The 27,692-nt window shown below is 47.2% G+C and overlaps 6 protein-coding genes across 6 annotated transcripts; 2 read left to right on the forward strand and 4 right to left on the reverse strand.

Annotated features, from left to right (window-relative positions):
- Window positions 1–5,059: 5,059 nt before the first annotated feature.
- Window positions 5,060–6,914, reverse strand: F4822DRAFT_437000 (spermidine synthase; the record flags this gene model as incomplete). The annotated part of the gene is made up of 5 exons (XM_051462372.1): window positions 5,060–5,337; window positions 5,751–5,991; window positions 6,076–6,368; window positions 6,470–6,505; window positions 6,881–6,914. 5 exons carry the CDS (start codon window positions 6,912–6,914, stop codon window positions 5,060–5,062), a joined length of 882 nt encoding a protein of 293 aa, XP_051315431.1.
- Window positions 6,915–13,141: 6,227 nt separating this feature from the next.
- On the reverse strand, window positions 13,142–14,870 carry F4822DRAFT_207697 (sterol-binding-like protein). Its single transcript, XM_051453826.1, has 3 exons — window positions 14,132–14,870; window positions 13,860–14,060; window positions 13,142–13,784 (listed from the first exon to the last, which is right to left on the reverse strand). Exons 1-3 carry the CDS (start codon window positions 14,145–14,147, stop codon window positions 13,621–13,623), a joined length of 381 nt encoding a protein of 126 aa, XP_051315432.1. The 5' UTR covers window positions 14,148–14,870; the 3' UTR covers window positions 13,142–13,620.
- Window positions 14,871–15,921: 1,051 nt separating this feature from the next.
- F4822DRAFT_207818 (fungal-specific transcription factor domain-containing protein) lies at window positions 15,922–17,884 on the forward strand. The gene is made up of 4 exons (XM_051453828.1): window positions 15,922–16,129; window positions 16,189–16,874; window positions 16,927–17,151; window positions 17,206–17,884. The coding sequence occupies exons 1-4, from the start codon at window positions 16,087–16,089 to the stop codon at window positions 17,806–17,808; spliced, it is 1,557 nt and encodes a 518-aa protein (XP_051315433.1). The 5' UTR covers window positions 15,922–16,086; the 3' UTR covers window positions 17,809–17,884.
- Window positions 17,885–17,959: 75 nt separating this feature from the next.
- F4822DRAFT_437001 (putative nitrilase) lies at window positions 17,960–19,134 on the reverse strand (the record flags this gene model as incomplete). The annotated part of the gene is made up of 4 exons (XM_051462373.1): window positions 17,960–18,181; window positions 18,256–18,448; window positions 18,516–18,911; window positions 18,977–19,134. 4 exons carry the CDS (start codon window positions 19,132–19,134, stop codon window positions 17,960–17,962), a joined length of 969 nt encoding a protein of 322 aa, XP_051315434.1.
- A 1,881-nt stretch (window positions 19,135–21,015) lies between these two features.
- Window positions 21,016–23,784, forward strand: F4822DRAFT_442876 (amino acid transporter). The gene is made up of 8 exons (XM_051463041.1): window positions 21,016–21,590; window positions 21,643–21,847; window positions 21,923–21,992; window positions 22,059–22,719; window positions 22,812–23,109; window positions 23,171–23,216; window positions 23,293–23,375; window positions 23,438–23,784. The coding sequence occupies exons 1-8, from the start codon at window positions 21,493–21,495 to the stop codon at window positions 23,543–23,545; spliced, it is 1,569 nt and encodes a 522-aa protein (XP_051315435.1). The 5' UTR covers window positions 21,016–21,492; the 3' UTR covers window positions 23,546–23,784.
- A 1-nt stretch (window position 23,785) lies between these two features.
- F4822DRAFT_207938 (uncharacterized protein) lies at window positions 23,786–27,088 on the reverse strand. The gene is made up of 2 exons (XM_051453830.1): window positions 26,450–27,088; window positions 23,786–26,398 (listed from the first exon to the last, which is right to left on the reverse strand). The coding sequence occupies exons 1-2, from the start codon at window positions 26,800–26,802 to the stop codon at window positions 24,493–24,495; spliced, it is 2,259 nt and encodes a 752-aa protein (XP_051315436.1). The 5' UTR covers window positions 26,803–27,088; the 3' UTR covers window positions 23,786–24,492.
- Between the last annotated feature and the right edge of the window lie 604 nt (window positions 27,089–27,692).

The raw sequence follows: 27,692 nt of genomic DNA on the forward strand, positions 1-27,692 counted from the left end.
ACCTGCCGACAATGCGCCCGGAATAGGCATTTACATAATATAGTACGGACAATACTGTACGGATGAACGACACCGCCATGATCAAGTAACCAATGTTAGCAGTTCACACACAAGGATACAGGGATAACGGGGAACAGGCACCGCACGTAACCCGATACGCTAAGGCCCAACCAACATCATTAACATACCTAGGAATCAACTTCCAAGGTGGACTAGAGAAAAATAGTTGGCTGCTGAAAACCAAATGCGTGTAATACTAATACGTATAGTATATATAAGTTACGACTATAACTAGCCTATGCCGCTATACTGTATGCGCGAAGACACATTAGTACGGTACATAAGTATGGGTATTACGGCAGTATCACGGTACATGCACGCTCGTCAACTCGGAGCACTACACTACACTACACTACTTACGTTATTGACCAACCATCGGCAAGAAAACTAACTCTGTGGTATGCCCTGTCATCAATCTCGATGTGTGTGTCATTGCCATGTGCTGTCAGCCTCTCAAGGTTACTCGCTCAGATACTCAGACGCCTAGATGCCCAGGTGTCCGTCCCGTCATCACAGCCCTGCAACCTTAGTAACCATGTTGCCATGTTAGTCGCACTGACGATGACGAGGGGGAGAAAAAGGCACAGCTCGACTGAGGAACCCGGCTAGTATGTCCTCCGAAATCAATCGATACTACCTTCAGAAATAAGACACAGAGAGCGAGCTGATGTCGTACGGATTACATATTACGGTAGGTATTACTTATTTTGGGCATGTGGATGGGTAATCATTTTTTCTTTCTTTCTCATTGTCCTGACGGATTTCGGTTGATCCCCCCTCCAGGACTCTCCTCTCGCATTCTCTCTTTGGGTCTCTAGACGAATCAACCAGGGTTCTTAGACACATCTAATTGTATGTAGGTACCTATGTTTTCTCCCCTCTAAGCGCGGATGGATCCCGGCGCACACGCACCACACTTCAGACAGTAGCGCTCATTCTGCGTCTCCCATGCTTCCCACGCCTCCCATGCTCACTGATAATTTATCTGCAGCAACCACACCAATCAGCCCCATATCGCCTTTGCCAGCCTATGGAATCCCGTGTTTCTACCATCGAGCATTAGTTCCATGACCGGACTAGCGTCTTATTGGAGCAACCTATAATGCTTTAAGTTTACCTAGCCCGGAACCCGCATGTCATTTAGGAAAGAAAAAAAACGTGGCCAGAGGTGGAGTAGCGGGTACTAACATGCTTTCCAGCGAACCGATGAGGTCTAGCTTGAGAGGCTCGTGTCACCCTTAATTTAGTTAATTTAGGGAACTAGTCAATTGTATTCTTTTTTTTTCCTCTCTTTTTTTTCCTTAGGTAGCCCGAGGTCCCTCTCAATTCGATTCTTCCTTCCGCGCGATACGGGTGGTAGGAGTCTAAGAAGGGTGATCGGCATCCATCACCACAATCCACACATATCCACCATCCACTCTCCGTCCATTATCCACTTCTTTTTTTTCCCACTCTACCACCTGGAGTACTATGTAATCCACTATCCGCTAAATCCAACCCTGTCCCCCTATCCCCCCGTTCCATAGGCTAGTTACCGTACCTAGAGGCTACATCTCGGCATAACTTCGAACGCCATGAACTGTTACTCATCCTTTAAATACTACGCTCTGTTCATCTTCTGTCCGGGGTGAGCCGCAAACTAATTATAAACACATGGCCGCCGTGTGAATCTACATCAGAAGGATCTTGTATGCCTACACGTGCAGCACCGTAGATGTTGCAGACCTTCCCTTTCTCCTCGAATCAACCATAACCGTCGAGTTTCTGGTCCCGATATCAGACTTCCAATCGCGGGGTTGGTCTACAGGTCATAAAACCTATTGTTGAGGTTCTGGCCAAAGAGCGAAGATCGCACAAGTCACAAGGGTGTTCGAAGTGGAAAGTCGGGATTGAACCCCGCGCTGCCTTGAAGTTCATTCACTATCACTCATTGACTGCCTAGGTATCCAGTAATAGGGGAATTTGCTGCTTATCCTGGATCTGATATACATCTTAAACTACGAATCATCGAATAGGATCGATGGAAAAAAACGTGAAGAGGCTATCATCTTATTCGCATGAAATTGTGATTCCGACTAACGACCGTATCAACTAACAATCGCCAATAGATACAGACATACTTACATTTTTGCTTTGGCATCTCACACCGAAGAAGGAACAAAAAAACAGTCTAGGGGAGATCTCCAAGCCACGGCAGCTAATCGACGAATGAAAAGGCACTTCCGTCTCACCCCAGCGGACCACCCACAACCGCTACAACAACGTATCCACGAAGGATTTCAAGCCTTGCTATCCTGCACCTCAGGCTGCATACCAAGAAATCATACACCGAACACCATTGGCTGCAGGTGCTCTAAGGTTACTATAGCAGCCCCCATACTTGCCGAGTGGTGCCACACTCTACATGCTAGCCGTCATCTCCAAATACGACCGTGAGGAAGGTCGATGTAGCACAGCACTGGGAAATTTCTGGGATCATTGTGCGTTTTTTCGGCCCGTCGTCGAAGTCTCTTCTTACTCGGTGCTCAGAATAACTCATAACCCATGAGAAATTCGAGGAGATATACCAACAACATTGCCTAGACGGATCAGAAATACGATTATTCCCAAGAAAAATAAAATAAAATAAAAATGATTATATCAACTGACGAGATACCGTTACACCATCATCCATATGTCTGTGCGTGCGTGCGAACCCTGACATCCTTGGCTAAGAAGGCTGAGCAAGAGACAATGGATCGAGCCCAGCCGGGAAGCCTGCGGGGCTACTTAGCGGCCCCCAAAATCGTGTACCTGTTTCTGAGGTCTCACTACGTCGATGATATACTCCAGTCTAATAGCTAACTTACCGGCCAGTCGGCATCCTAATCGGTCTCCTAATCGATTACCTAGTTTTGCTTTTTAACAATGGGGTAGGTATTGTTTCTCTCCACCAAGCGGTCAAGAAATCGCTGGAGATAGACAGGCAAACCTTGCTTTTCGAGAAACATTTCATACCGCTATCTCCTCAACATTTCTTTCTGGAAAACATCTAGCTATTGATTTTATATCCACACATTATATCCGAATCTAATACCTAGGTATGCACGTCAAGCGGGAAAAGACGTAATTTCTACGATATAGACAGGTTTAGTTAGCCGTCGATCCACCACACGCGCCATACATACATGTGAGAAGCGGAGATGTAGGAAACGAGATCCGAGCGGACGTTGCTTTCGGTGGCGTTTATGTGACAGGATATTATAAGAAACAAGCACCGTAACCTAAGATACAACCCCCATACCCCCCTACCAACTTACCTATCTAGGTACATTTACCACCTAGTTGTCTACCTAAGGTATAGGTAGGTAGGTAGCCGATGGGTGTGGGCTATTCTATTAAAGTTAAGCGCCCGTAAAGATCATGCAGCGCGCGGCAAGATCCGTGAACGATGACAAGAAGACAGCATATCTGCCTAGATCTTACGTTCCATGCTTGCTTCGATTTATTCATTTTTTGTTTGTTCCATTTATCTGTCTATTCTTATTCGGTATTATTTATCTTCCTTGCATGCTACCTATGCTACCTTATTACTTGCTTGCCTAGTGCGTTGTCCGTGCTTGATGCAACTAATGCCGATACATTACGTACCGTACATCAGATACAGTACATACATATAGATCTAGGGCGGGCAGGCGGTGCGGGAAGGACTACGCACGCTCGACGGCACGGATCCCCGACCGAATGAACGAACGAACGAACCAACGGTTGGATTGACTTGCTTGCTTGCTTGCTACATCCTTCCTGCCTAGATATATAATACCCCGTATTCTTACCTAGTTACCTGCGTAACTACTTTACATATGATTCCCCTTTTTTGCAAGCAAGCAAACTTGTTCATGATTTGATTTACGAGATTAAAGTTGCCGAATGGGGCCGAGGCGGTGGGGGAATTGCGGAAAGGAGGGGATAGGGATAGGGGTGGGATGGGATGGATGGTGGATGTAGATCAGATCAATATGACATGATGTTATCTCATGTCTATCTGTATGTCTCTCCTCTCCTACGCTCTCCTATTTGGTGTTTTCTGTACCTTTGTTTCGTCTGTCGTCAGCAGAATATCACCGGAGTATCTATGTTAATAGGGATATTATTCCGAAGTCCCTAAAAACATGTACCTAGGTGTAGGACGACGGAGATGATTATACATCTAGTTACTCACCGTATATGCTATACCAATACTATACAGATACATATGACCCTATTGGGATAAGACAATTGGAGGCTGTAAGTATGTGAAAATGATAAGTGATAAAAGTTATATATAGAACTACTCACCTACCTAGTTTATGCGACATTTCTAGCGGTGTAGAATTGAGACTGAGACTGAGGCTGGAGGCGAAATGATTTAAGGATTGTAGGACTACTGCTTATTATTGCTAACGGTTTCGTGTCGCCCTTTTTGATGTGTATAAAACCGTGTATATACCCGCTCTAAGCCTCATTTATGTGTCATTCAGGCCGCGGTCTATATCTATCTGAGTATGCCTGACTTCTTATAAATCAGAAGTCTGAGACTATCGAGATAGACATGTGATGATACCGCTACCGAGGTACATATTTTGAGTTGTGAAAGAACTAAATGTTCATGAATTTTGAACTGGCAGTAGTAAATGAGCCGAACTCCCGAAGCCCGAACAAACACACATTCTTCTCGAAAGACACCATTGGTAGTGAAATTTAGCAATGCACATAATGATTCAGTAATCTCACGAACTCGAAATCTTTCAAATGCAACTGTAAGCCGATCTATTTTCCGAACGGCTACCTCGGATCATCCCTCTATATTCCATAGGAGTCCTTTAACTTCCTCTTTCTAAGACGATCGCGTATCTCGTAAAGTGCCTAAATTAGGCGACGAAGAAGAGTCTTCTCATAATCTCCATTGTCATACCCAGCCAACCCCCTTTTTCATACCCCATCCCTCCGAACTCCAATCCAAACCCCATCTTGCAACTATCTATTGCAGCGCCTTAGCCGCAAAAGTAGGCAGAATGAAGCTAGCCTTGTGGATGTCCGCGTTGTAGTACTTGCACAGGCGCTCCTCATCCTCCTTGCTCCACTGGCGGACAGGTACCTTAACGTCGCGCTCGGCGTCCTTGGTGCAGACCATGAAGCCAATCTGGCCCGAGGGGTAGGTGGGGATGGTGGTGTAGGCGTACTCGGCGACGGGGAAAACTTCACGGCAATCCTTCTTTAGCTTGGTAATGAGCGACAGGTGGAGCCATTGGTTCTCGGCTGTATCCCGGGAAGAAGAGGGTATGTTAGCTAAAACATCCTTTGGAAGAACTGGGGGGTGGGTGAATGATAAAAAGAGAATACAAAGGAGAACGGAGTAGTCAAGGAAAGGAAACGGGGAAATGGAAAGGGAGAGGAAAGGAGGGGGAGGTAGAAGGTAGATTTGGACTTGGGGAAAGGTCGGGGGAGAAGACGACAAAGGATACACTTAGGTATAGAGAGGTGAGCGAGAAGAGGACACAGCCCGATAGTCCACAGGTCTATCCTTCCTAGGAAAAAAGCGAGGAGTTGTTTAGGAACAACCAGGCAAGTTCAGTGCCGATTTTGATAATATTCTTTTTTTACCCTCAAGTAAGATATTTTCATCAACATCAACGCTCTCGAACTTTTTGCCTGATATAAAGGAGACATACAACCTTGAGTAGTGATAACACCGCCGGGACGCAGAGCGTCGTGTAGCAGCTGGAAGTAAGACTTCTGGAATAGGCTCTCAGCGGGGCCTTCTGGGTCCGAGGAATCGGTGATGATAACGTCGAATGCGTTCTTGTAGTCGTTTAGGAACTTGAAGCCGTCACCGACGTGTACCTTGACCTTAGGATGCTTGAAACCCTCGGCCATACCGGGGAGGTACTCCTTAGAAAGACGGATGACGGCCTTGATTTTGACATCGTGTTAGTTGTGCGTGCTTTATATAAGACGATAAAAATGAGTATGGGCCTTAAGGACGATTGATCGTACCTCATCGATATCGCAGAGAATAGCCTCCTCGATGCATTCGTGCTTGACAACCTCGCGGAGGACACCACCATCACCACCACCGATGACGAGCACCTTCTTGGGGTCGGGGTGAGAGTTCATGGCGAGGTGTGTGATCATCTCCTGGTAGGAGAACTCGTCGCGCTCGGTGCATTGAATGACGTTGTCAAGAACCAAGACGGTGCCGTAGTTGGTCGACTTAAAGATGAGGACATCTTGGTATTGGCTCTTCTCGTGGTGGAGCACCTTCTCAACCTTGAGAGTCATGGCTTGGCCTGAAATAACATTTTAAGACTCGTTAGAATGAATCGTTGTATAATCATCCCTTTGGCTAATATTAAGCCGAAGGGAGAGGGAATTCATCATCCTCACTCACCCGGCCACATCTCAGAGATCTCTCTGAACCAGCCATCTGCGAGATATTGTCAGCAAAATGTTCATTTAGAGTAAACATGATGAGATTATTGTAGATATGCCAGTCGCATATGATATGAACCAATCCGTGGATTAAGCATGTACTACACTCCTGCGTAGGGAAGCATCTATAAGAATATAGGTATATTGTATAGCTCCAATCAACCAAGCAAAAAGGGGGAAGAGGGGTTAGCATGTTCCCCCCTTCATGACTAAGTGACGCATGTATATATCGTCAACTAGTAGTACAAGTAGATTTTGAACATGAGTTACATGTGACCTCATTGTTGATTTGGCAGTGTATTCGCGACGATGAAGAATAAGATAGTTTGGTAAAATTGAATTTCACTCATGATGCATTATCACAACATACCCTTGATGGTCGCGTGTGTGATCTTGCCGGACATTTTGGATATCGAAGTAGAATACGATCGACGGGATAAGAAAAAAGAAGGTAGACAAAGTCCACTAATAGTAACAGCAAACCGAGCCTCGTGGGTATCTTCTAAATAACAATTAAAAAAAGGCCTTGACGTCCACTGGGAAGAAATTGCAGACTTAGTAGATTTTGTAAATGGTGGAAGTAGTAGTAGTGGTACGGTGCTACTCGTTCGCGGCGAAAATATTTGCCTTCTCCAGATACTGAGCATGGGCAATTGAAAATTTTTGCGGTGTGAGGGAAAAAAAAAAAATCTTGCACCCCCTCCAGGTTCGTTCTATATGCGAAATCTTACAGGCTGGCCTAGAGCTTTAGCTTTGTGAGTAGGTAACTGTTACCTAGAATCAAGCAAGCTTCTACAGTACCTACCCGGGGAAACTTCACGTGGTGAATAGGAGGTACGGTACAAACTTCTACTTCAGAGTACCTGTCTAAGCCTGTGATAGGTAGAATATAAGTTTGTACCATGCACGTAACTATTAATTAGGTTCGATGTTCTCGTCCGTACTTTCCTGACTTTGGGTACTGCACGAAATGCATTAGACGGACAAGTACCACGGCTAATAGACCTTACCTAACCTTCGGTAACCTAAGTTTAGCCCTATCCCGCTTCGTTGGGCGGAAAACGAACCTTAGGTAATAAAAGGGGGGCTTCGTTGGGCATCACTTATTATAACTGGAGGTTGGGTTAGGGGGACCCAGTTTACCTATATGCAGTGGAAATAGCGCCGAAGGATATCTGTAGTGGGGGTAAAACAACAAGATATAGATGCTTGAATATCAAGTTTTCTTGGCGTCTTATTTATTTTACAATTAAGACTCCATTGTCCGTATGCAAATGCAAATTAGAGGGAGGTAGGCGCATAGTAGCCATTAATTACAGTCCTAGCCACGATCTCAGGCAGCTAGGCAGGTCGTTTGAAAGCTAGTGAAGCCGGGCAGCAGTAAAACCTCCCAAATATACCACGACTAAACAAACGCGCACCCTCCATTTTCCCAGTAGAAAGCTCGCAACTTCGTAGTAGGGGATTCATCGAAACTTCCTTGACTTCAGACTTCCCAATACTTTTTTCCGTGTTCTTAAAACGAACACTCAAACAAATGCCAATACGAATGCTACTCTAGTATACCCTTGAACTCCATTATGCGCCGATCCGATAAACCGCAGCGGGAAAGCAAATGAATTGACAAGCAAAGCGAAATTTACTTCTTGTTTGCACTCTTGTTTGTTTCCAAGACTTCAGCCAGTTTTTGCGCAAACTCTGGTTTCTTGACCTGTAGAACCCATGTCTCGAGGCCCGATCCGGTGTCACTAGCTGCGACGAAGTTGACTGTCTTTTCTTTAGACTTATAATCGACGTCGGAGAGAAGGGCCTTATTCATGGCGATATGACCTCTAGGCTCGGCTCGTAGTAACACACGAACAGTTCCAGTTGTTTTATTCTTCAGGACGCGGAGAGGACCAACACCTTGAGTTGTCCAAGGCGACTTCCTCTCTTCATCATCGTCACCTGGGACGATGGGTACGTACTTAATGGCCTTGGCGCGTATGTCGTGCAATACAATCTCGTCCTCTTCACCGGGTCCACCGGTTGTGAGTGATAGCTGCTCCTGGTGCGCTTCTTCACCGTCCTCGTTTTGAGTCTGTGGTTCTGGTGTGCCGCCTACCGGAGTCGTACCAATGCTAGAGGGCGCAGGGAACGGAGAAGCTAAGAATGGGTTAGCATATCGTGCAATTATCGGATATTCTAGAAAGACTTACTAGCTCTAGTAGCGGCGTCACTGCCTGCTTGTAAGAAGCTACTAGTACTGCCTGGTGTGGACTTGGGCGCAAATGGGTTTGGACTGTTCTGGTTTGGTGTCGCTTGCGTGAAGCTGAAGCTGGGGCCTCCGTTGCCTGCAGCGACAGATGCGCTAAACAAAGGACCTCCTGATGCCGGGTTACGTGTGGACGGAGCCTGCTGACCAAACTTGAAATCGAAGCTAGTCGATGGGGATGGCGACGCTGGCTGGCCTCCGAACATTGGTGCTGATCCTGGTGGTGGTGCACCCGAAGATGCAAAAGGGTTGTTAAATGATTGTCCACCGCCTCCTGCTGTAAAAGTGAAACTGGAGCCAGCGTCAGAGCTAGGGGCTGCCTGACCACTACCAAAAGTGAACGAAGTTGAAGCTGCACTGGGTGCTGCCGAGCTTCCAAATTGAAAATCAGGCTTCTTCGGCTCAGGCGCGTTAGAGTTGCCAACACCAAAAACTACAGGCGGCGTGGGAGAGGGTTGTGCGTTATTGGTTCCTGCAGCTTGACCTCCAAAACTGAAGATGGACCCTGTGTTAGACGGGGCGCTACTGAAGATACTTGCTGCTTTTGTGGTTGCAGGCTCTTCCTTTTTCTCGGTAGGAGCTATATTAGCACCCTTGAAGCCGAAAATACTGGCTGCCGAACTAGAATTGTTGTTAAAAATTGAAGTCGCTGGTGTAGTAGTAGACTTTTCAGCAGGTGCTGCTTCGTTGCTCTTAGCGTTGAAGGTACCAGCTGTAGGGGTCGGAGTACCACCGAACAGGGTGGGCGTAGCTGTAGTGGCAGATTTTGATCCGAAGAGTGATGCAGGTGTGGTAGAGGCATCCTTCTCTTGGCTAAAGCCATTGCTAGCTTTGGTTGCCTCGCTTGTGGTTTCCGGTTTGGGTGCACCGAATAAAGAGCTGGCGGATGGCTGCTTGGTTGAAGCTTCGAATATGGACTTGACGGCACTCGAGCCATTAGCTTTAGTATTGTCTGTACCAAATGGTGATGCTGTGCTTGGTGAAGCGCCAAACAATCCGGCCATGGAAGTTTTAGTAGCGTTTTCAGATGTTGGTTGGCTGCCATTAGCCCCGTTCGTCTGCGGTTCAGTAGCTTTCACGCTGTTGCTGAATAACGGTGTATTTTGAGGTGCAGCAGTTGTACTCGCTGCCGGGGTACCAAAACTAAAGCTAGGGGCTGGAGGCGCCTCTTTCTTCTCGGCCTGGGTGTTATCATCTGAGGTGTTTCTTCGCTTCTTAGCGGCCTGAGAATCCGGTTCAGTCGTCTTCTCAGCAGCTCCAAAGGAGACCTTGGGAGTAGCAGAGCCAAACAAATTGGAAGGCGTCGGAGTGGATTTCTGTCTCGAAAAGATAGAACTGGCTGCGCCGTTTGACTTTACCTGAGAAACATCGGGAGCTCTAGACCCGCCAAACAGTGGTTGATTTGCTGGCTGGAATGCTGGATTGACCGGGGCGTTGGCTCCAAATAGAGACGCTGGCGGCTTTGGTGTCGATGACTCCTCGGGTTTGGAGCTCTTGATAGATTCTGCGTTGAAAATCGTAGCTGGGGTTTTCGCAATATTGGACACAGAAGACCCAAATGAGATCGGCGTCGTTGCCGCATTAAATGTGTAATCGCCTGGCTTCTTAGCTGGGGTCTTGCTCTGATCCTTTTCGGCGACGGGCTGTTGTGTTGGTTTGATAGAGTCTTGCTCCTCTTCATTAGCTGTAGCTCGAAGGGGTTGTCCGTTTGTTCCCATTTGAACCCGTCCGAAGAGACCTCCCTTCGAAGTGAGATCGCTAGACTGGGCCAATTTGTTCAAGTTACCAAAGGGATTGGAAGGTGTACTAGTAGTCGTGGGCTTTTTGACGGCGAAAAGAGTCGATTCGTTATCCGTACCAACACTACTAGCGGTACTGGGTAGGTTGCGCTGCGCCGTCTCTTGACCACTACTTTCTTCCTCTGATTCAGACTCAGTGTCGTCATCCACGAGGCCGAACTCGTTGCCGCTGCTATTCGCGGAACTCTCGGAGAGGTAGCTGAATATATTGCTGGTACTTGTCGTTGGCACTGAACCAATCTTGTGCCCGCTAAGCACGGATTGAGTAGAACTGTCCTCCTCTGCCTCGACAGTGGCAGGTTTGAAACCGTTCGTAGAGGCTGCGAATGGGTTCGAGTTAAGCTTATTGCCGAGGCTAGAATTCTGGGGCTCGTTGGTTTTCTGTGGCCCAAAAGACGGCAGAGGTCTCTTGAGAGGCGTATTACCACTTTGCGCTCGGTTGAGAATGCTTTCGAACTTGGACTTCGCAGCGGAGGGAGTAGGCTTTTGGACCTTGTTGGGCTGGTTCTCATCGGGCTCGTCAGTTTCGTCGGCCTTGCGCTTGCTCTTCTTAAAAGGCGCAGGTCCCGTAAGAGCGGGATCGGGCTGTTCTTGAAATACATTGCGACGCTTGTTCTGGTTGGCAGTAGATGCCATGAGGGCGTTATCTTTGGGCGCCAAGTCTTCGTCAGCCTTGCGTTTTGTTGATGTTGTGTTTGATAAGCCACGGCGGTTAGTTTGGGCTGCAGGCGTCGCCAAAGTGTTCTCTGCTTCTGGTTCAGGGTCTGGCAGGTTATGAGTAGCCCTCCATCTTTTCAATACTTCTTCCGACGGTTTGACGTTCTTAAACTCGTAGAGCCCATATCGCAACATGATTAAGCCCCTGCTCTTCTCATATTCTTTCGCGAAGTTCATAATATTTATTTTCCAATCTTTCTTGGCGAATATTTCATCGGCGGCGTACTTCAACCTTCGCAAATCAAGAATACAGAAAAATTGTCGTCGCTGGACGTCATCGAAGTTGGCAGGACATTTATGGGCTAGGAACTGGTCGGCATAGATAGTACCGCTGCGGTTGGGATCATCAGGAACTTCCTTTGCTAAAGCTTCACCAGATAACTCAGGGCCTGGAGAGGGTATCCTCATCTTGAAAAGCTCAGCGGAAGATATACCAGACAAGCCACCACGCGTAGATTTTTGTGTGAATTTGCGGGCGGTCGGAGTTGTCTTTGTTGCATCTGCCGGTAGGCTCGGCGCAAACTTGGTTGTACGCGTAGTTTGGGGAGTAGAGGTGCGAAATAGATCGCGACCGTAGGTGGCATTCGGTGCGAGCTTCCCTGTTAGCTGCGACGAGCGCGCTGGAGATGGTCTGCTCATGGGGACAAGGGATGACTTAAATCTGCTTGTCGAAGCAGATCGGAAGGGCGTCGAGCCCTGTTGACCCGGGGGAGGGCGAGGTTTGAGAGGAGTTGTAGAATTCATGATGGAAAATGTTTGGAAAGGGAATTATAATTTTATGTGGATGACGCGTGATGGATAGAGTTGTTGGAAAAGGAAAAGGAGCGTTGATGGTGTTGATGGGACGCGTCTGGAGGGGATGAGGTTGAGCTGGGAATTTTGCCTGGGCAACCCGCCGCAACCAGTCGGAGAATGGAATGAGTCGATTAATGACTAGGTGAATGAGTGTTAAAGAGAATTTAGAAAAGGCCGGGACGGCGAGTCACGAAGACTTTGGAGAAGTGTTGACATGCAACAATTGAAAAATAGTTGAAAAGATGATCAACTTTTTTTCGTGATGATGGTTGACGATCCTCAAACCCTGACAGCAACAAGGGCAGGAAGATTTGGTATTTTTTTGCTTTTAGAAAGGGACAGGGTGTGATGTTATTATTTGGGGTTTGGGGGGGAACCGACCGTGGCCACCTAAGAAGGAACATTGAAAGAGAAAAAAAAATTAATCAGGGTAGAAACAGGTACGTATCTGATTGATAGTGGTACTGTGCTGCAGAAAAAGGTACGCCGGAAGCGACAATTTTATTAGGTGTCAACGTTAAATGGGTTAGAATACTGGCCTAAGCTTGCGCCGGAATTGCGACTTCACGTCATTGGACGGTTTGGGTCAAAATCACGACGCGACTCTGTAAGTATCTCAAGTACCCAGTACAGCGGTTACGGCGCACAGGCCACCTATCACGTTAATTACGTACTTCCAAAAAATCATTTTTCTAGGATCGTGCCCAACCTATTCACAAATTTTAAAAAACAATTGGATGAATTCATATTCACTTTCTATTTGTGCTTATGTGTAAGCTGTCCAATTCTTTTAGAAAGCCATTGGAATATATGTTGTGGATCTATTGATACCTGTCGTTTATACCGATAAGAAAGGGCGTGTAACTGTTTAACTTAAGTACAAAGAGATGCGTTTGCCTATGAAGTTTCGGGAATGGTATAAGGTCTTATCTATATCTTTCTTTGTTTATAGATCGTATTTTGTCTATAGTTTAGTCTACACTTAAGATGTTTAAGGTGTCATGTGCAGGGAGGTTTAGTTTGAGACTTGTTGCATGATTCGACATCTACTTAGGTAGGTCTTAGTTCTTAAGACTTCATCTAGGTCATATTCATAGGATTATTTAAATGCAAATTTTGACGATAAGTACCACAGTTGCAAGCACTAGCTAGTAAAACAATAGCCTTCCTAGCTTTCGCGGATAAGTTATGGTAATATCGTGCTGAAGACCCGACAATAGGACTTGACGCAGCTATTGATGATATGCGCTTCTGTCGAGAAACCCGGGAACGGCGACTTATAGTCAGCAAGACGTCTCGTTACCTAGGTATATTCCGATCTGTGTATTGGGTATGCCATAGTTCCGTTCCGGAACTGGGAACTTGATAATCTCGTTTCACGTAACACCTAATTGCGGTTCTTTAGATGTATTGGTTGGGTGAAAGACGACGTCTCTGATAACTTATTTATGATCTAATAATCGAGTATATACCTAAAATAGGTAGATGATTGGGTATAATGAGTAATTACATCTAGGCCGCTTATATCAGCAGCAACCGACGACTTCACAACTTGGCCTTGGTTTGTGCCTTAGCCAAGATAGGCTGAAGCTTGGTCGCCTTCATCACGTCGCCCTTAATCTTTAGCTTTCCTGACATGAATAGTCGTTGCGCATTGGCCTGGCCGCCTACGAGCTTCGCGAAGTCTTCGTCCGACAGATTCAGGGTGACTGTTGTTGCTACTAGTCAGCAGACTCCTCATTGCGCCGAGCCACATAATCTCTCGAATTGGGATGGAGTATTACCTGTCGGCTTAGTTCCCAAACCAGTGCCAGCAGTGCCGCTCTCCTTCAGATCGATATGCCAACTCTCAGTCTCACCGGCTTTGTTCTTTAGTGTGAATGCGAAGATAGCATTGCCTTGCTTGATAGCATCTTTGCGGTCGGCTTCGCTCGCTGATAGCGCTTCGTTGATAGCATCGAAAGCCGCTGAGGAAGGAAATTTGTCTATTAAAGAGGCGATTGACTGTTAGCGGGATGTATTGAGGAAGCGCGACAACGGAATTATAACAACGTACCGTTCTTAAGACCCATTTTGGCGAGACTTTGATTACCGAGAGTTAGTAAAATTGAAGATAATTGGGGGTTTGTAGGTGTGTTGTTAGAGAGCACGCGAGGTAAGAAATTGGAAAGAAGTTAAGAATCCGGGGAATCGCATCGAGCTAACATAGTAATGTATAAAAAGCGATGACGCTCATTTTCGGCCCTGACGCCAAAACAACATGTGAATTAAACCTCGGCCGGCTTCCTAATCTGTTCATGTGCCCGCCAAGCCGGAGTAACAAGTGCTATTTTAGTAAGTAACTCCGAGAAACTTAACTCCATCTGGGGAATAAGAACGCTAGAGCTTGTTAGGTAAGGCTGGAATTAGGGAAATAGAGTGATTATATAAGCGGCTCAATCCGAATTACACCAGCCACAGGAAAGCCTCATTTCATTTATTTATCCTTCAAGCCACGACCCACCACCCCTACTTCTCTTCTTCCATCCATCACGGAACACGGAACGTGGATCACGAACGAACAAGGATGGGGGTCATAATTTGGGGGTCAATGCTAAGGTTCCTCTCCTTTCCGTTTACACGCGCCCAAAATGCAACTTATATGCTTAAATCAAATCCCCAGCTTCCTTATTACTGCACATGTTATACTCCATGATCACCTCCCGGTCCAGATTCACATGTTGCATGACGGTGCGTTCCGCAAGCTTATGTACGAGCTTAGGCGTGTTCGAATCCCAATCTCGTTAGCTGTATCTGCACCTAAGCTGTCACCAATCCAATAAGAAGCTCATTTCGCTACCGAGCCGGGCGGCACTGCGGAGAACCCCTGGCATCTTATACATCGACCATCGCCTGATCTCTCATGACCCTTCCACAAGGGCTTATTTCCGACATTACCCATTGTCTCATTGTCTCACCGGTCTGCTATCGAGACTCCGGGTACCGATCGAGAACTGCCAAGAGACAGTGTGTTGTCATTGGGGTCTAGACGTCAGTCACTGCCTAGGTACCTAGGTAGGTACCCAGTGTGTTCCAGTCCAGTCCTTGCCCTCCGCTCACCCACTCACCACCCATTCCCTTTCCCGAGATCTCTCTTCTGTTGGGATCTCAAGGTGTACGGAGAACCTCGTTGCTCAAGACGAACACGCACGGGGAATGGAGGGGATTTATGGGATTTGAATCTTATCGTTCTAGGTGTTACAATGGTCTGAGCATGACGTATCAGCACAGGATTTTGTATCGCCCATGTTTCGTCAGCATTACTGCCTCACGAAGCTCAAGCATCCAAATTGACTAGAAAATTTAATCGCCGAACTGCCGAGCACTGGTCTCCTCGCCGACTAGCTTCATCAATATTACTTCTACCCCTATCACCGACGTTGATTCAGATTCATAAAATTTTCTTTCTGCTTTTGAACTTACTTTTACGATCTGGCTTGCATGGATTGCATGGGGTGCTAGGGTGTCGCTTGGAGCTTTTTAGGTGCCATATGCTCGGGGTCTTATCCGGTCACTCGGGATTTGAGTGTTAGCAACCCCGTCAGGAGGCGTCTTACTATTGGTCAGCAGGGAATTGCGGAGATCCTGACACCTCTGAATTGTACGATATCGCTGCGACCACCTTCGAGAACCAACGTACATCCAATGTACCCAGCGCTCCGGGGACCATTCTGTCGTCAGAGTCTCCCAGCTTGGCCTAATCGTACAGCTGAATCGTTACAATGCGTCGTATGATAGCAGATTCGAGAATTGGATGACCTGAGTAGACTATCTGTTCTGATATCGACCCAGTCTGGATATTATAGCCCCTCTACCTCCGCGTCTGCGCCGCTCAGCTGCTTTAACCTAGCCTCGCCACTGTAAAGAAGTCAAAACCCGCATCGAAAATGCAAGGCTCAGAGCCCGTAAGTGCGGTCTCAAACTAAAAAACTTAGGCGCGCGCAATTCCCACTTTACATACACGCCGAAAAGATGGAGACGGTTAGACGAGCACAGGGGTGTTGGACGTGCAAACGTAAGTTTTGAGAGTATAACATCAGCAAATCGCAACTTTTTACTAAACCTTCGGCAAAGGGCGTAAGATCGGATGTGACCGAGGTTACCCAGCCTGTAACAACTGTCTCCGGACGGGGAGAGAATGCCACGGCTATGGGATCCGTCTCGCGTGGCCAGATCAGCCGGACGGCAGGCGCAGATCGAATAACCTGAAAAGCGAAACGCTCTACCATCACGAGATCGATTCCGAGTACTACGGGAAGCAGTTTTTGAATGTGACTTACTCAGACCTAGCAGTCGCAAGGAAAGGCATATCGCCTATTGGCTTAACAATCATCCGTGGTCAGCCACGACCGGGACGAACAATCCCTCTATTCGCGAACCTTCACGAGAGGGAATCGCATCTCATTAGCTACTGTAAGGGAAAAAAACCTGATCTACTCCAGATACCCCATGTTTCAAATAAGTTGCTTACTTTTAGCGCGTCAGATCGGAGCAGGCTATCCCAGATGATATCCACAATTGACATCAACAACGGGTTCCGCGATGATTTGCTACCTATGGCCCTCGCAAGTCTCGGGAGCGCTTCGGATGGCCTCCGAAATGCCATGCTTGCGGTATCCGCTTTTCACTTATGGGGCCCAGAGCAAGCTCTATCCTATAAGGCCGATGCGCTTCGGTCTTTATCTTCCTCGCTTTCGAGCGAATCTATTGGGATTACTGAGACCCAACTAGCCACGTCAATGATGCTTTGCGTCTATAATGTAAGGGCACTTCTGAAAATTTCCATTTTTTATGTGCTAACGTGAGGGGAAGGTATTTGACGAAACTGAGGGAAATTGGAATTTACATCTACAAGGTGCCCAAACTATCCTTCGCAAACTCGCCAATATCCATGGCGGGCGGTTGAGATATGGCTTTTTATACACATGGTTTTTGTATCATGAAATTTTAGGTGGTTTTAGTCAACCTCTTCAATATGGAAATCGAGGCCCAGCTTCTCTACAACTTCTCCATGATTCGAGTTTTGATAAATCATTGGTATTACATCCCATGGACTTCTTACTCCAGGACGAGTGTAGCTAACAGAAGTAGATTATAGGATCACTCGGATGTTCCGTAGAAATTATGGAGATTATTAGCTATGTGAATGGATTGCGAGCCATCGAGTTACGGGGCGAGTCCGCACATTTCAGCGCCGAAGAACGAGCGCGAAGAGCCGATGAATGGCGTGCGATTGAGAGTAGAATAACGATTCCCTCACAACATCTAAGTCCTACGGATGCGACTCGTCTACCAGCTCACGAGCGTACTAGAATCCTTACTACCGCCGAGTTATACCGAATTGCGACGTACCTTTACTTACAACGAACAGGTGAATGCACTCAAAGCCACGAACTTAGGACGATGTACCTAGAGCAAGCATTCCAGGCATTGGGTATTCTGGATGTCTGCACGAGTCCTTGGCCACTTTTCGTTATTGCATGCGAGACCGAGAACGACCAGCAAAGGATATTGATCCTTCAGGCCCTCGACCGGATGGATGACGAGCGACGAATCGGTAACGTTTATGTCTTACGAGATATAATCGAATCTTACTGGAAACAACAAGATCTTCAAGCCGATAGTGGTCGAGTCTCTAATGCCAAATGGTGGAACGTCGTCGACCTAAATATTACTGCACCTTGGTGTATCTAAAATGACAGAAAACCTCCATTCACCTTATCCCGTATCCTTATCCTCATTATTCTCATCACTATCCTCGACATCATTCCACCTAACGAACACCTACTTTTACCACTCCTCACATGTCATGATTACCTACATTACGACTTAGTCATCGTCGTAATCATTTTGCCATTTTTGTTACATGTTCATCCTTGGTGGGGTTGACCAATAAGCTCAACAGATCTGGTCTCGCATAATGACCAACAACGTCGATGAACGCCTTCGGGTAATCGATGTCCCGCAAATTGACATCCGCTGTTAGGATTTTTTCTTCGCCGGCGCCAATGGGCTCGCAGAGGGGCTTTCCATCGGGTCCGAAAATCATAGAGAATCCACCGCCGGGCTAATGAAGGGGAGGCTTTTTGTTAGTAATTATTTTTTTACAGGCGTAAGGAGGGAGTTTTTGGAGGGCCTCACCGTTTTAGTAACTGGGTTGCCGGAAAGGTTATTTTTCTCCACGTTCTTCTCGGTTAGGATTTGGGATGCGACGAGAACGAAGCACTGGCCTTCTATGGCCATGAATTGGCTAGCCCGATAGCTCGCTTCTCCCGTTTCGTGGTATAGCCAGGCGATTTTGGCAGGATCTGGCATCTCAAATTCTGCAGGCCAACTACACAAACAAGTCAACAGGGCTACTTTTAAAGCGGCAATAAGGAATGGGTTAAGACTGAACTGACCTTGCAATATGTATTTGAACTCCTTGCGAGTATTCGTAGTAACGAAGCAGAGGTTGCAAATGTTCCCAGCAATTCAGGCCGCCAATCTTGCCAAACTTCGACGGTACAACACACTTAAGCGACTCGGCTTGGCCATCTCCCCAGATTGTTCGCTCAATGTGCGTGGGCTTTATCTTTCGTCGATGGTGGACAATTTCACCTTCCGGAGAGATGAAAGATTGGGCCATGTAAAGACTCCCGCCATCTCTTTCGCTATATCCTAGAACCACAAACATTCCCGCTTTCTTTACGGCAGCAAGGATACGCTTCATCTGATCCGAATCGCGACGCATCGAGTTGTTCATGTAGTCGTGGATGATATGGGTGTTTTCGATAACGCTCTTTGTCCACATAGACCTAGCGGCAGGCAAGCAAGTCGACGTTAGTGTTTCGTCCCTCTCAAGGCTCTTGAAGAAGCTTACCACGGATATCCGGGGATCCAAACCTCGGGAAACCCAAGCACTTGGACACCATCTGCGGCCGCGCTCTCAATGAGAGAGATAGTCTTGTCTACACTTCCATCAAGATCTAGCCATACTGGCTCAGCCTGAACGGCTCCAACACGAACTTTAGCAGTCATTGTCAAGCTGGATTGAACGTTAAGTGGGAGGTTTCTTCGTAGCATAGAGAGCATGGAGCTTCCCGACCCACGGCCGATCTTCTGCTGGTAACTCTTATAGCTTTTATACTATAGCCCACCGGTAGAAGCGTCTCACTGCCTGCAGTCACGTACAGGTGCGGGGAGGCACGGCGTCTGCAGTCAGCAAGCAAACCCCAGAAACAGCTCAGTCCTTGCTCGAATCCCGAGCTTCCTACGCTTCTACTACTACCTAGACTGCCAATCTGGGCCCCAATCGGCCGCGTCACGTACGGGCTTCTCTCCATTATTGGCCACGCCGGAATATTCAGGGTAGGACGTGACCAATAATGCTACAATCTCCTCACTCTCCTTGCAGCTACTTCCACTTAAACGCCGCATTATGCTGCAAGCAGGTCCCACGTCCATGCCCTCGCACTACATCCCCATGTAGCGTGCCTACCTAGGTATGTAAGTATGTAGTAGCTTCCAAGCTGCGAGCTTAATCAACCTAGGACCGTAGCATTCACTTTACGCACCGTGATAAGGCTCCGTAAAAAAAGCTTCCACATACCTAGGTAGCTAATGACGCCGCCGTCAAGAAACATCCCTTATCATTGTTCTTTTTACAATATCCCCTCTTTTTAAAACACAACTAAACATTCTAGCGTTGAGATTATCAAGCTAGGAAGCTCATCCTGTTTGCTTGAGTGATCGCAGAGTATTTCCAAAGCTCTCTGCCGCGATCGACTAGCGCCGCGACGAATATAGCTCCCGCGTGGGTCTTCTACCCAGATATAGCAAAGCCTCGGTGCGCTGGTGGCACGTAGCCGGGCGGAGCGCTTGAGCATCCGACAAACGTACCTCAACTTAGCTTAGTCTACGGCCGACCTACACTCACCTACCAGGTAGTTCGCCCTGCCGTTTTGCGGCGGCAATAATCCGCGAACATGGGACGATGCTCTTCCGATGATGCCTATAGGCTTCCTTATATAATGGCATTTATAACATGATCTCATCCCCCAGTCCCTGGTCAGCAGGGATGGTGGAGGAGCTATCGTTATCTCGGGATGGGGCTCCGGTTTGCTAGGACCTTCAAGACATTGGGACCCCTTCCCAGGGTCCCGGAATATGTGGGAACACCCAGACAACATGGCAATATGTTTTGTCCAGAGGGTCCGAAACCCAAGAAACAAAACGAGAACGAACACACAACTATCACCTTACACGATTTCTGTGAAACCGAGGCACAGCAACATCATAACACTCACTTCCTAATCGAGCTATTACGCTTTCATTCTTTCCCCCAGGGTTTCAGCAGACAAGAAAAAGAGGCCCCCATTTCGGGATTTGGAATTGTATTTGGAAGGACTCTCTCCTCTTTAGTCCAACACCACATGGGAGGCTGCATAGCGGACAGATCCCTGGTGCGGCAATTGCGGATGGAATGGAAAAGAAAAATAAAAATACGTAAGGGAGGGAACAGAATACAGGCTGGAAAGGTGGGAAGGCTGCGAATTTATACACCGAATTTTCTTTTCTTTTTTATATGAGCGCGGATTTTTATGATTTATGAATGATACAGCAAACCCGCAACTTCAAATAGGCCATAATATGGAAATTTCACTCTGCCTACTATAGAATAAGCGGTGAATATAACAAAATAAAAGAACGTCAGGTCTGCATAATACATAGTATTAGGTATGTTCTGCATCAGCAGAAATTTGGTAGGCAGAACAGCAAAAAGTTCTACGCTTTTCGCTTGGAAAAGCCACCACTACCACCTCTCATCCCAGTAATGGACCAATGATAAGCAACAAGGCCAGGAACGACGTCCTATCTTTTTGATTAGCGGTCTACGCCGCAGGTAGGTAGGGAGAGCCCTACGAAAGATCTATAACGGGAGCGGAACGTCATCTTATCTCTAGGCATTGTCGGTATCGGATTATTATATTCGTTGTATAATTACGTGGGCTTAGTCGTATCAGTGCTACCAACTACTACCTCAAGTTAGCTAACATCAACAATACTACCGCCAGATAAAGCTTCCCTGTCCACTTACACATATGGTAAGGTAACACAGTTGGTGCTATCTATGCCCATGTGCATGTGAAAAGATATGTACAATATTTCGGTGTCTATTGTTATAGAAAAATAGAATAAATTGAGGGCGGCTACTTAAGGCTAGATACTTCTCTCCCTTGCGCGAGTACATATGTCTCTAGTGTTACTCGAGTACTGTGCTCCTATCCCGTGTCTCACCCTCCCCTCAAGCCACCAGCCTCTTATTAGGGTGCTGGGAGACGTCGCACATTTAATCTTGTCCATGCTTCCTCCCGACCCGGTGTACCTAATCAAACAATGTCCGTCGAAAACAAACCCTCACCGGCCGGTGAAGGCCGATTGCAACCTCGCCTGTCGAGGCTGACTATGGTCGCTCTAACATTCGCTATTCTCAAGTACGTCTGACTCTCAAAATCTGCAAATCTCACTCGAGCTGAACATCGACAGCACATGGATTGCATTGGCGGGGTCAATTGGCCTCGTCCTTCCCTCGGGGGGCTCGGTGTCGTTCCTATACGGCTTCATCTTCTGCGTGTTGTGTAATCTGGCGCTTGCTGCGAGTCTCGGCGAACTAGCTGCTATATGGCCGACGGCGGGCGGCCAATACCATTTCGTCTATGCGCTGTGCACAGATGCTTGGAAGAAGTCCATGGTGGGTGAAAAATGCACGCGCTTCTCGAGTTTCAGCTTGGGGAAGAAGTATGGGACTAACTAAAAGATGTTATAGAGCTTTTGGGTAGGCTGGACTAATATCGCGGGATGGCTTACGCTGGTTACGACTGAGGGTTTTTTCGCTGGTAAGCTCACCGACCTAACAAATACGCAGACATAGACAAGCGATTGACACATACTCCTACACGCAGCGCAATTCATCCAAGCAGCTGCCGTCCTAGCCTCAAACGGAACCTACGAGATCGAACAATGGCGCACCTACTTAATCTTCCTCGCGATCGTAACCTTCACAACCGGCTCCAATATCTGGGGGAACCGAATCCTAGGACGATGGAACGACGCCGCACTCTACTGGTCACTCCTAGGAGTAGTAATCATAAGCATCGTCCTCCTAGCCACATCCGATAAAAACGACGCGCATTTCGTATTCGCCGAGTTCCAGAACGAGACGGGATGGTCCGACGGTATGGCATGGATCCTCGGACTATTACAAAGCGCGCTCTCGCTCATCGGATTCGATGCCGCGTTGCACATGACTGAGGAAATGCCTACTCCGGCCACCGACGCGCCGCGCGCGATTATATACGCGGTTGTTGTGGGAGGTGTTACCGGCGTAGCGTTTATCCTGGTTATTCTATTCTGCATTACAGATCCGGATACCGTGCTTAATACCCCGACGAATATGCCTATCGCCGAATTGATATTCCAGGGTACTGGAAGCCGAGCTGCTGCGACCATATTGACGTTGATGTTGGCTGTGTGCTTTATTAACGGGACGAATGGATGTGTGACGAGTTCGAGTAGGTTGTTGTATGCTATGGCTCGGGACAAGGGGATATTATATCATAACTAGTAAGCTCAATCCTCCTTTATAATCCCGTATTCTACGCCCCTGCTCTCGTATTTCCTTTCTTATCTGGAAATGTTATATTAATACCTATCAGCTTCGCCCATATAACACCCAAGCTCGACGTCCCTGTGCGCACCATCATTTTCACATTCGTCTTCAACGTGCTCTTCGGACTTCTCTATCTCGGCCCGTCGGTCGCATTTAGCGCATACGCAGCTAGTACCACCATCTTCCTTAACGTATCATACGCGTTCCCCGTAATCGCCTTACTGATACGGGGTCGCGGCATATTACGTAACTTCCGTACCGAAAAGGCGTATTTCGCCCTCGGTCGCGTTTCCGGATGGGTGCTTAATATCGTGGCGGCGGTTTTCGTGGTCGTTACTTCGGTGGTAAGTACTATATGTCGGCATCGCTCGGCGGACATAAGGAAAATGCTAATGATTGGTTTAGTTCTTCTGCTTCCCGACCGGACTCCCCGTTTCGGGAGATGAGATGAGTAAGTGATTCACTCTTCAATATTGTTATTGTTATCTTAAATCGACCTGACTCTTACTAATAATCGGCACCTGTAGACTATGTAGTCGTTGTGATCGGAATATTCTTCATTATAATCGGCACATACTGGTTTACGTACGGCCACACCTTTGAGGGTCCCGTAAGTTCATCCCCCTAGGTATGCGGCTGCCGTTTAGACATAGATAATCTAACTTCCCACAGAAATTCGAAGCCATCATCGGGCGTGCGCCCGGAGATGAAGGGCAATCGTCCAATCCAGATGTCTCTTTAGAGAAGACGAGCTCAGGCAAGAAAGAAGATATCGTCTAGATAGAACCTAAGACCGGGAGGACATACGATTGGATATAATGAAAGGGGAAAGACTTGTGATACCCAGCTCCTCGTTTATTCGAGTTTCTAGGCTCAGGTGAGCGACTTAGACTGGGGGCGTTCGTTGAAAGATATTTAGACACCCTCTTTAATATGCCGTAGAGAAGAACTCGATCATTACGCTTAATATACTGATAGTAGAGTTTAGAAACCACCAAGTTTACATATCACATACATCATGGATAATGGTTGATTTAACTTCTCAAAATATGTTCATTCGAAGTTGGGTATGTACCTAATCTGACATATCTACCTTGAAGCCCCTGCAATACGTCTCATCTCGTCCCAATCCATCTAGGACTGGGGAATTGGGTATAGTTTGGTTCGTAACCGATCCTATTAGGAAATCATACATTGTAGTGGTATTTCCTTGTTCATAGCCGAGACATAGCTCGCTCGTGTGCCTGATGTAAATGTAAAAACCTGTTGCCAGGTTATGCGAAACGCCGATAATGCGATATATGTAAAATTGTTTGTGATGCTTGTATTGGCATCTTGAATTCTTTCTTGTCTTGTTCGAGCTACGTTTAAAGGTACTCGACGTTCTAATGATGGTTTATAGAAAATTGACGAAGATCTGATAATACTCTTCGGTGGCTTTGAATGATTACTCCGAGCGGTCTTGTTCGGACCGAAGGGTCATGATCTGTCGGCATCGTTCGGGCGATCCGACTCCGACCTGGGCATGATGGCGCATGTGGGTGGTCGATTCAATCGTCGGACTAAATATGGTAAAGTTCGTCATTCTGGTAGGAAATGCTGAATTCCAAGGATTTGTCGGGGTTCCAAAGGCTTAGCCCGCTCGAAGTCGGCGAAAATTCTTGAACCTCGCCCAGCAAATAGGTTGTAACTAACCTAGGTGTTTATCATGCTAGGTGCTCATTTGTTCAAGAGTATGGAAGATTCGACTCGCTCTTGTATCCGGGCTCCGTCGGTTCGATGTCCTTTACGGGGTGAAGCAACATCGGAGGCAAGCAAGGGCGTCCGTGGTCATCCTCCCAATCCTTACCACCGACATTGGTGTCTTCCCATCCCATAAAATTGAGATACATTCGTTGCGGTGGATTGGCCCGATAATACCATGTGGTTCCACGATATCTTGCTTCTCGTCCCCAGCCCATAGCGCACCCAACACCTCCGCTTTCACCCTTAAGGCCGCCATTGAACCACCGAGCGAGGTCTTTACCGCTCCAAGGCCTATCGAAGAAAACAGGCATTGGGGCATAAACAGCTTTTAAGCCATGAAGGAGCGCAGTAGTTTGCGTAACCATTTCCGATGAGATATGATTCCCTCGAAGGTTCTCGACATGCATGATATCAAGGAGCCTCTTGGAAACTCTCGAATGCGTAACAATGGTCGCTCTTCTCGGTAAATCGGTAGTCTCATGAGTGGAATCGTTGAATCCCCAAAGCTCGTTACCACTGATCCATGAACTGTTGATGGGATTGAAAATAGGTGCGACAGTAATCAGATCTGCCTCTTCACCCACACCCCACTTGTAGTTGTCATCTTCCGGCTTTGCAACGGGAGGCTTCGGACCGACGGGGTTAACAAAGGGCAATTTCGGAGGACCCCAGATTGTTTCCTCCCCAGATACACGCTCGACTTCCTTACGGAATTGCGTGTCATAATCGCCATGAATAGATGGGATATAATAGCGTTCATTACGCTCCCATAATCCTCGACGAGGTTGTCGTTTAGCAAAAGTGGCTAGTTTCTCAACAAAATCGTAGTTATGGCCTGTTACTCTTGCGTCGATTTCCCAATTCCAGATATAGTCGAATTCGGGGAACTCCTGGGCGAACTTCTGGACGGATAGCCACTGCGAGACGTGTACCGTCGCCTTCTTAGGGTCGATCTTAGGGTACATAGTCTGCGTCGCTTCGTCATTCCAGAGGACCGCAATGTCCCTGAACTCTGGGGGAATATTCCTCTCGAGAACATATTGATATGTTGCCTCATCATCCCAAATCGCATACGAAGTATCCTTAACATGGACAAAAAGGAACACTTGATATTGACCACCAGTATGTAGCGAAAGTTCAGTTATCAGTGACCGAATAACCTGCATATCGTTGTCACTGTAATCCTTGCCGGTATACGTCCGTAATAAAAGTGCAGTCCTTGATTCAGAACCCGCAATCGGCTTGTTCTTTCCAGGCTTGGATGGCTGGACAACGCCCCTCTTTCGTTGCAAGGACGGGCTCCCGTCCCCTAGGTCATCTCCACGACGGGTTAGTTCGGGCAGATCAAAGTCGCTACCATCTAAGGTAGGGGCGCTTGAATTATGGCGTGAATAGACCGACGTAAGATAGGGATTCGAATGTCCCTTCATGTTATATCGAGCCTTGTTTTTCTGGGCGCATTTCTCCTGCAATTGACCCCAGCGTATTTTATCCCAGTCAATCGATGGAGTCGAAGTATCGTTGTCTGCTTGGAAGCCATACATGCTGAGTCGTGTTTCACGCTCATAGCATAGGTTCCCATCCATACCAAGAACATCATAGCTCCCAAATCCAGGTTCAGGGAAGTACTTAGGCTGTCCCTTGAAAACTCGCACATCTCCTACCGTCTTGCCAGCTGGACCCTCGCAGGGTACGTATTGGGCTCTTTCGGTAAGCCAAGTCTTCTCATTATATTTCGGATATGGGTTGTAGATATAGGGTTGGTGTTCGCTGAAATAGGTCTTCTCTTTGGCAGGTTTCAAGTGTTCTTCAATGGTTAAGGATCGCTTCTTAGTGGGGTCGAGAGTGTTGAGCGTTTGTCCGTATATAGCGTCGGCACCGGGTTCGCTATACGGCCGTTAGAATCCATGGGCGAGAACAAACTGCGATCGGACTTACCTAGCAAGCATATTATATTCGCTGTCGAATTGGACCCTTAGGTTTTCTTCTCTATGCTCCTCTTCTTCCTTCTTTTTCTCCTCTTCTGTCTTTTCCTGTACCTGAACTTGAGGCGGTTGATTTTGGTCGTCACCGCTAGGTTGTTCATTCACCGGCGCAGGAGCATTGTTGGCTCCATTATCACTCTTTAGAGGAGCCTGTACTGGTCCAGCACTTCCATCATACCACCTCGCAGTGTGTAAACTGCTAGGCCCATGTAGTAGAAGCCAATATAAAGTTCCCGCAAAGACCGCAAGGAACAAAAGACCCCTCGGTCGCGAAAGTAACCGACGGGGTTGTACCGCTAACATCATATCGAACCAATTGGTGGGGTATACGCGGCTTCGGGGCTGACGAAACGACGGATCGATATCGCAAGAAAGGTTCACGCGAGGGTTAAAGGTAGTAACATCGCGAGACGGCGGTATCTGTGTCGCTAAGTCGAATACCAAAGCGCTTGGTTGGAATCGAAGTGGGAAAAAAGAGATCGTTACGGTCGCTCCCTCGATATTCGCTATTAGATTCCTAGAAAGGGAATTCGATCTGCGATGTGTAAGTAGAAAGGAATCGCGACTATAGTCGTTTGAACTCGAGTATGTCGTGTGTCGCCCGAGGAGCTCGGTTGTCAATGCGAAACAACAAGCTTGCAGTGCTTGTAGGACTGAAGAAATTAGAAACGAAAAAAAGAAAATGAGTGTAGGGGTTACCGCTACAGTGGGTAACCAGTCGGATAAAGAAGATTACGACAGCACTTTTTAAGAAAGGGCCGGGGCGAAGTCTAAAAAGTGGTTACGTGTCGATAATGCGATAATAGATAATGGATAGTGGTAAACGGGGGGGAGAAATAAAATATATCAGATTAAGAAAAGAAAAGAACCCCAGAAATACTATACAGTAAAAACTGACTCTCGAGGGAAGGAGTGAAGAAAGAACAATAAGATAGTCAAGTTAGTCCAAGAAAAAAAAGGGACCAGGGAACCAATATCGCGATGTCTTGGCTTGTGGTGATCAACACCAAAGCAGTTCAAGTGGGATGCTTGAAATTGGGGGACCCCCTTTGCTCCCCTTTGTGGGCAAGAAGTTGAAGGTAAAATGGCTAACATTGCGCGACCGGGCACGATTGACGATGTGCAAGTTGCGCTATAAGGGGTGGACTAAAGTAGAGGGTGACCGATATATGCAGGTTAGGTACATGTCGTGCTAC

Source organism: Hypoxylon trugodes (genome assembly GCF_022578975.1).
Source record: "Hypoxylon trugodes strain CBS 135444 unplaced genomic scaffold F4822scaffold_4, whole genome shotgun sequence".
NCBI lineage: Eukaryota > Fungi > Ascomycota > Sordariomycetes > Xylariales > Hypoxylaceae > Hypoxylon > Hypoxylon trugodes.

Coding starts and splice junctions, on each gene's coding strand:
- F4822DRAFT_207697 (XM_051453826.1), bottom strand. Junction 13,785..13,859: donor TTTGGGAACTAAGCCGACAG/GTAATACTCCAT, acceptor TAGCAACAACAG/TCACCCTGAATCTGTCGGAC.
- F4822DRAFT_207818 (XM_051453828.1), top strand. CDS start 16,087: ATGGAGACGGTTAGACGAGCACAGGGGTGTTGGACGTGCAAAC. Junction 16,130..16,188: donor GGGGTGTTGGACGTGCAAAC/GTAAGTTTTGAG, acceptor CCTTCGGCAAAG/GGCGTAAGATCGGATGTGAC. Junction 16,875..16,926: donor TGATGCTTTGCGTCTATAAT/GTAAGGGCACTT, acceptor CGTGAGGGGAAG/GTATTTGACGAAACTGAGGG.
- F4822DRAFT_442876 (XM_051463041.1), top strand. CDS start 21,493: ATGTCCGTCGAAAACAAACCCTCACCGGCCGGTGAAGGCCGATTGCAA. Junction 21,993..22,058: donor GACTGAGGGTTTTTTCGCTG/GTAAGCTCACCG, acceptor TCCTACACGCAG/CGCAATTCATCCAAGCAGCT. Junction 23,217..23,292: donor CGTTTCGGGAGATGAGATGA/GTAAGTGATTCA, acceptor CGGCACCTGTAG/ACTATGTAGTCGTTGTGATC.
- F4822DRAFT_207938 (XM_051453830.1), bottom strand. CDS start 26,802: ATGATGTTAGCGGTACAACCCCGTCGGTTACTTTCGCGACCGAGGGGT. Junction 26,399..26,449: donor GAATATAATATGCTTGCTAG/GTAAGTCCGATC, acceptor ACGGCCGTATAG/CGAACCCGGTGCCGACGCTA.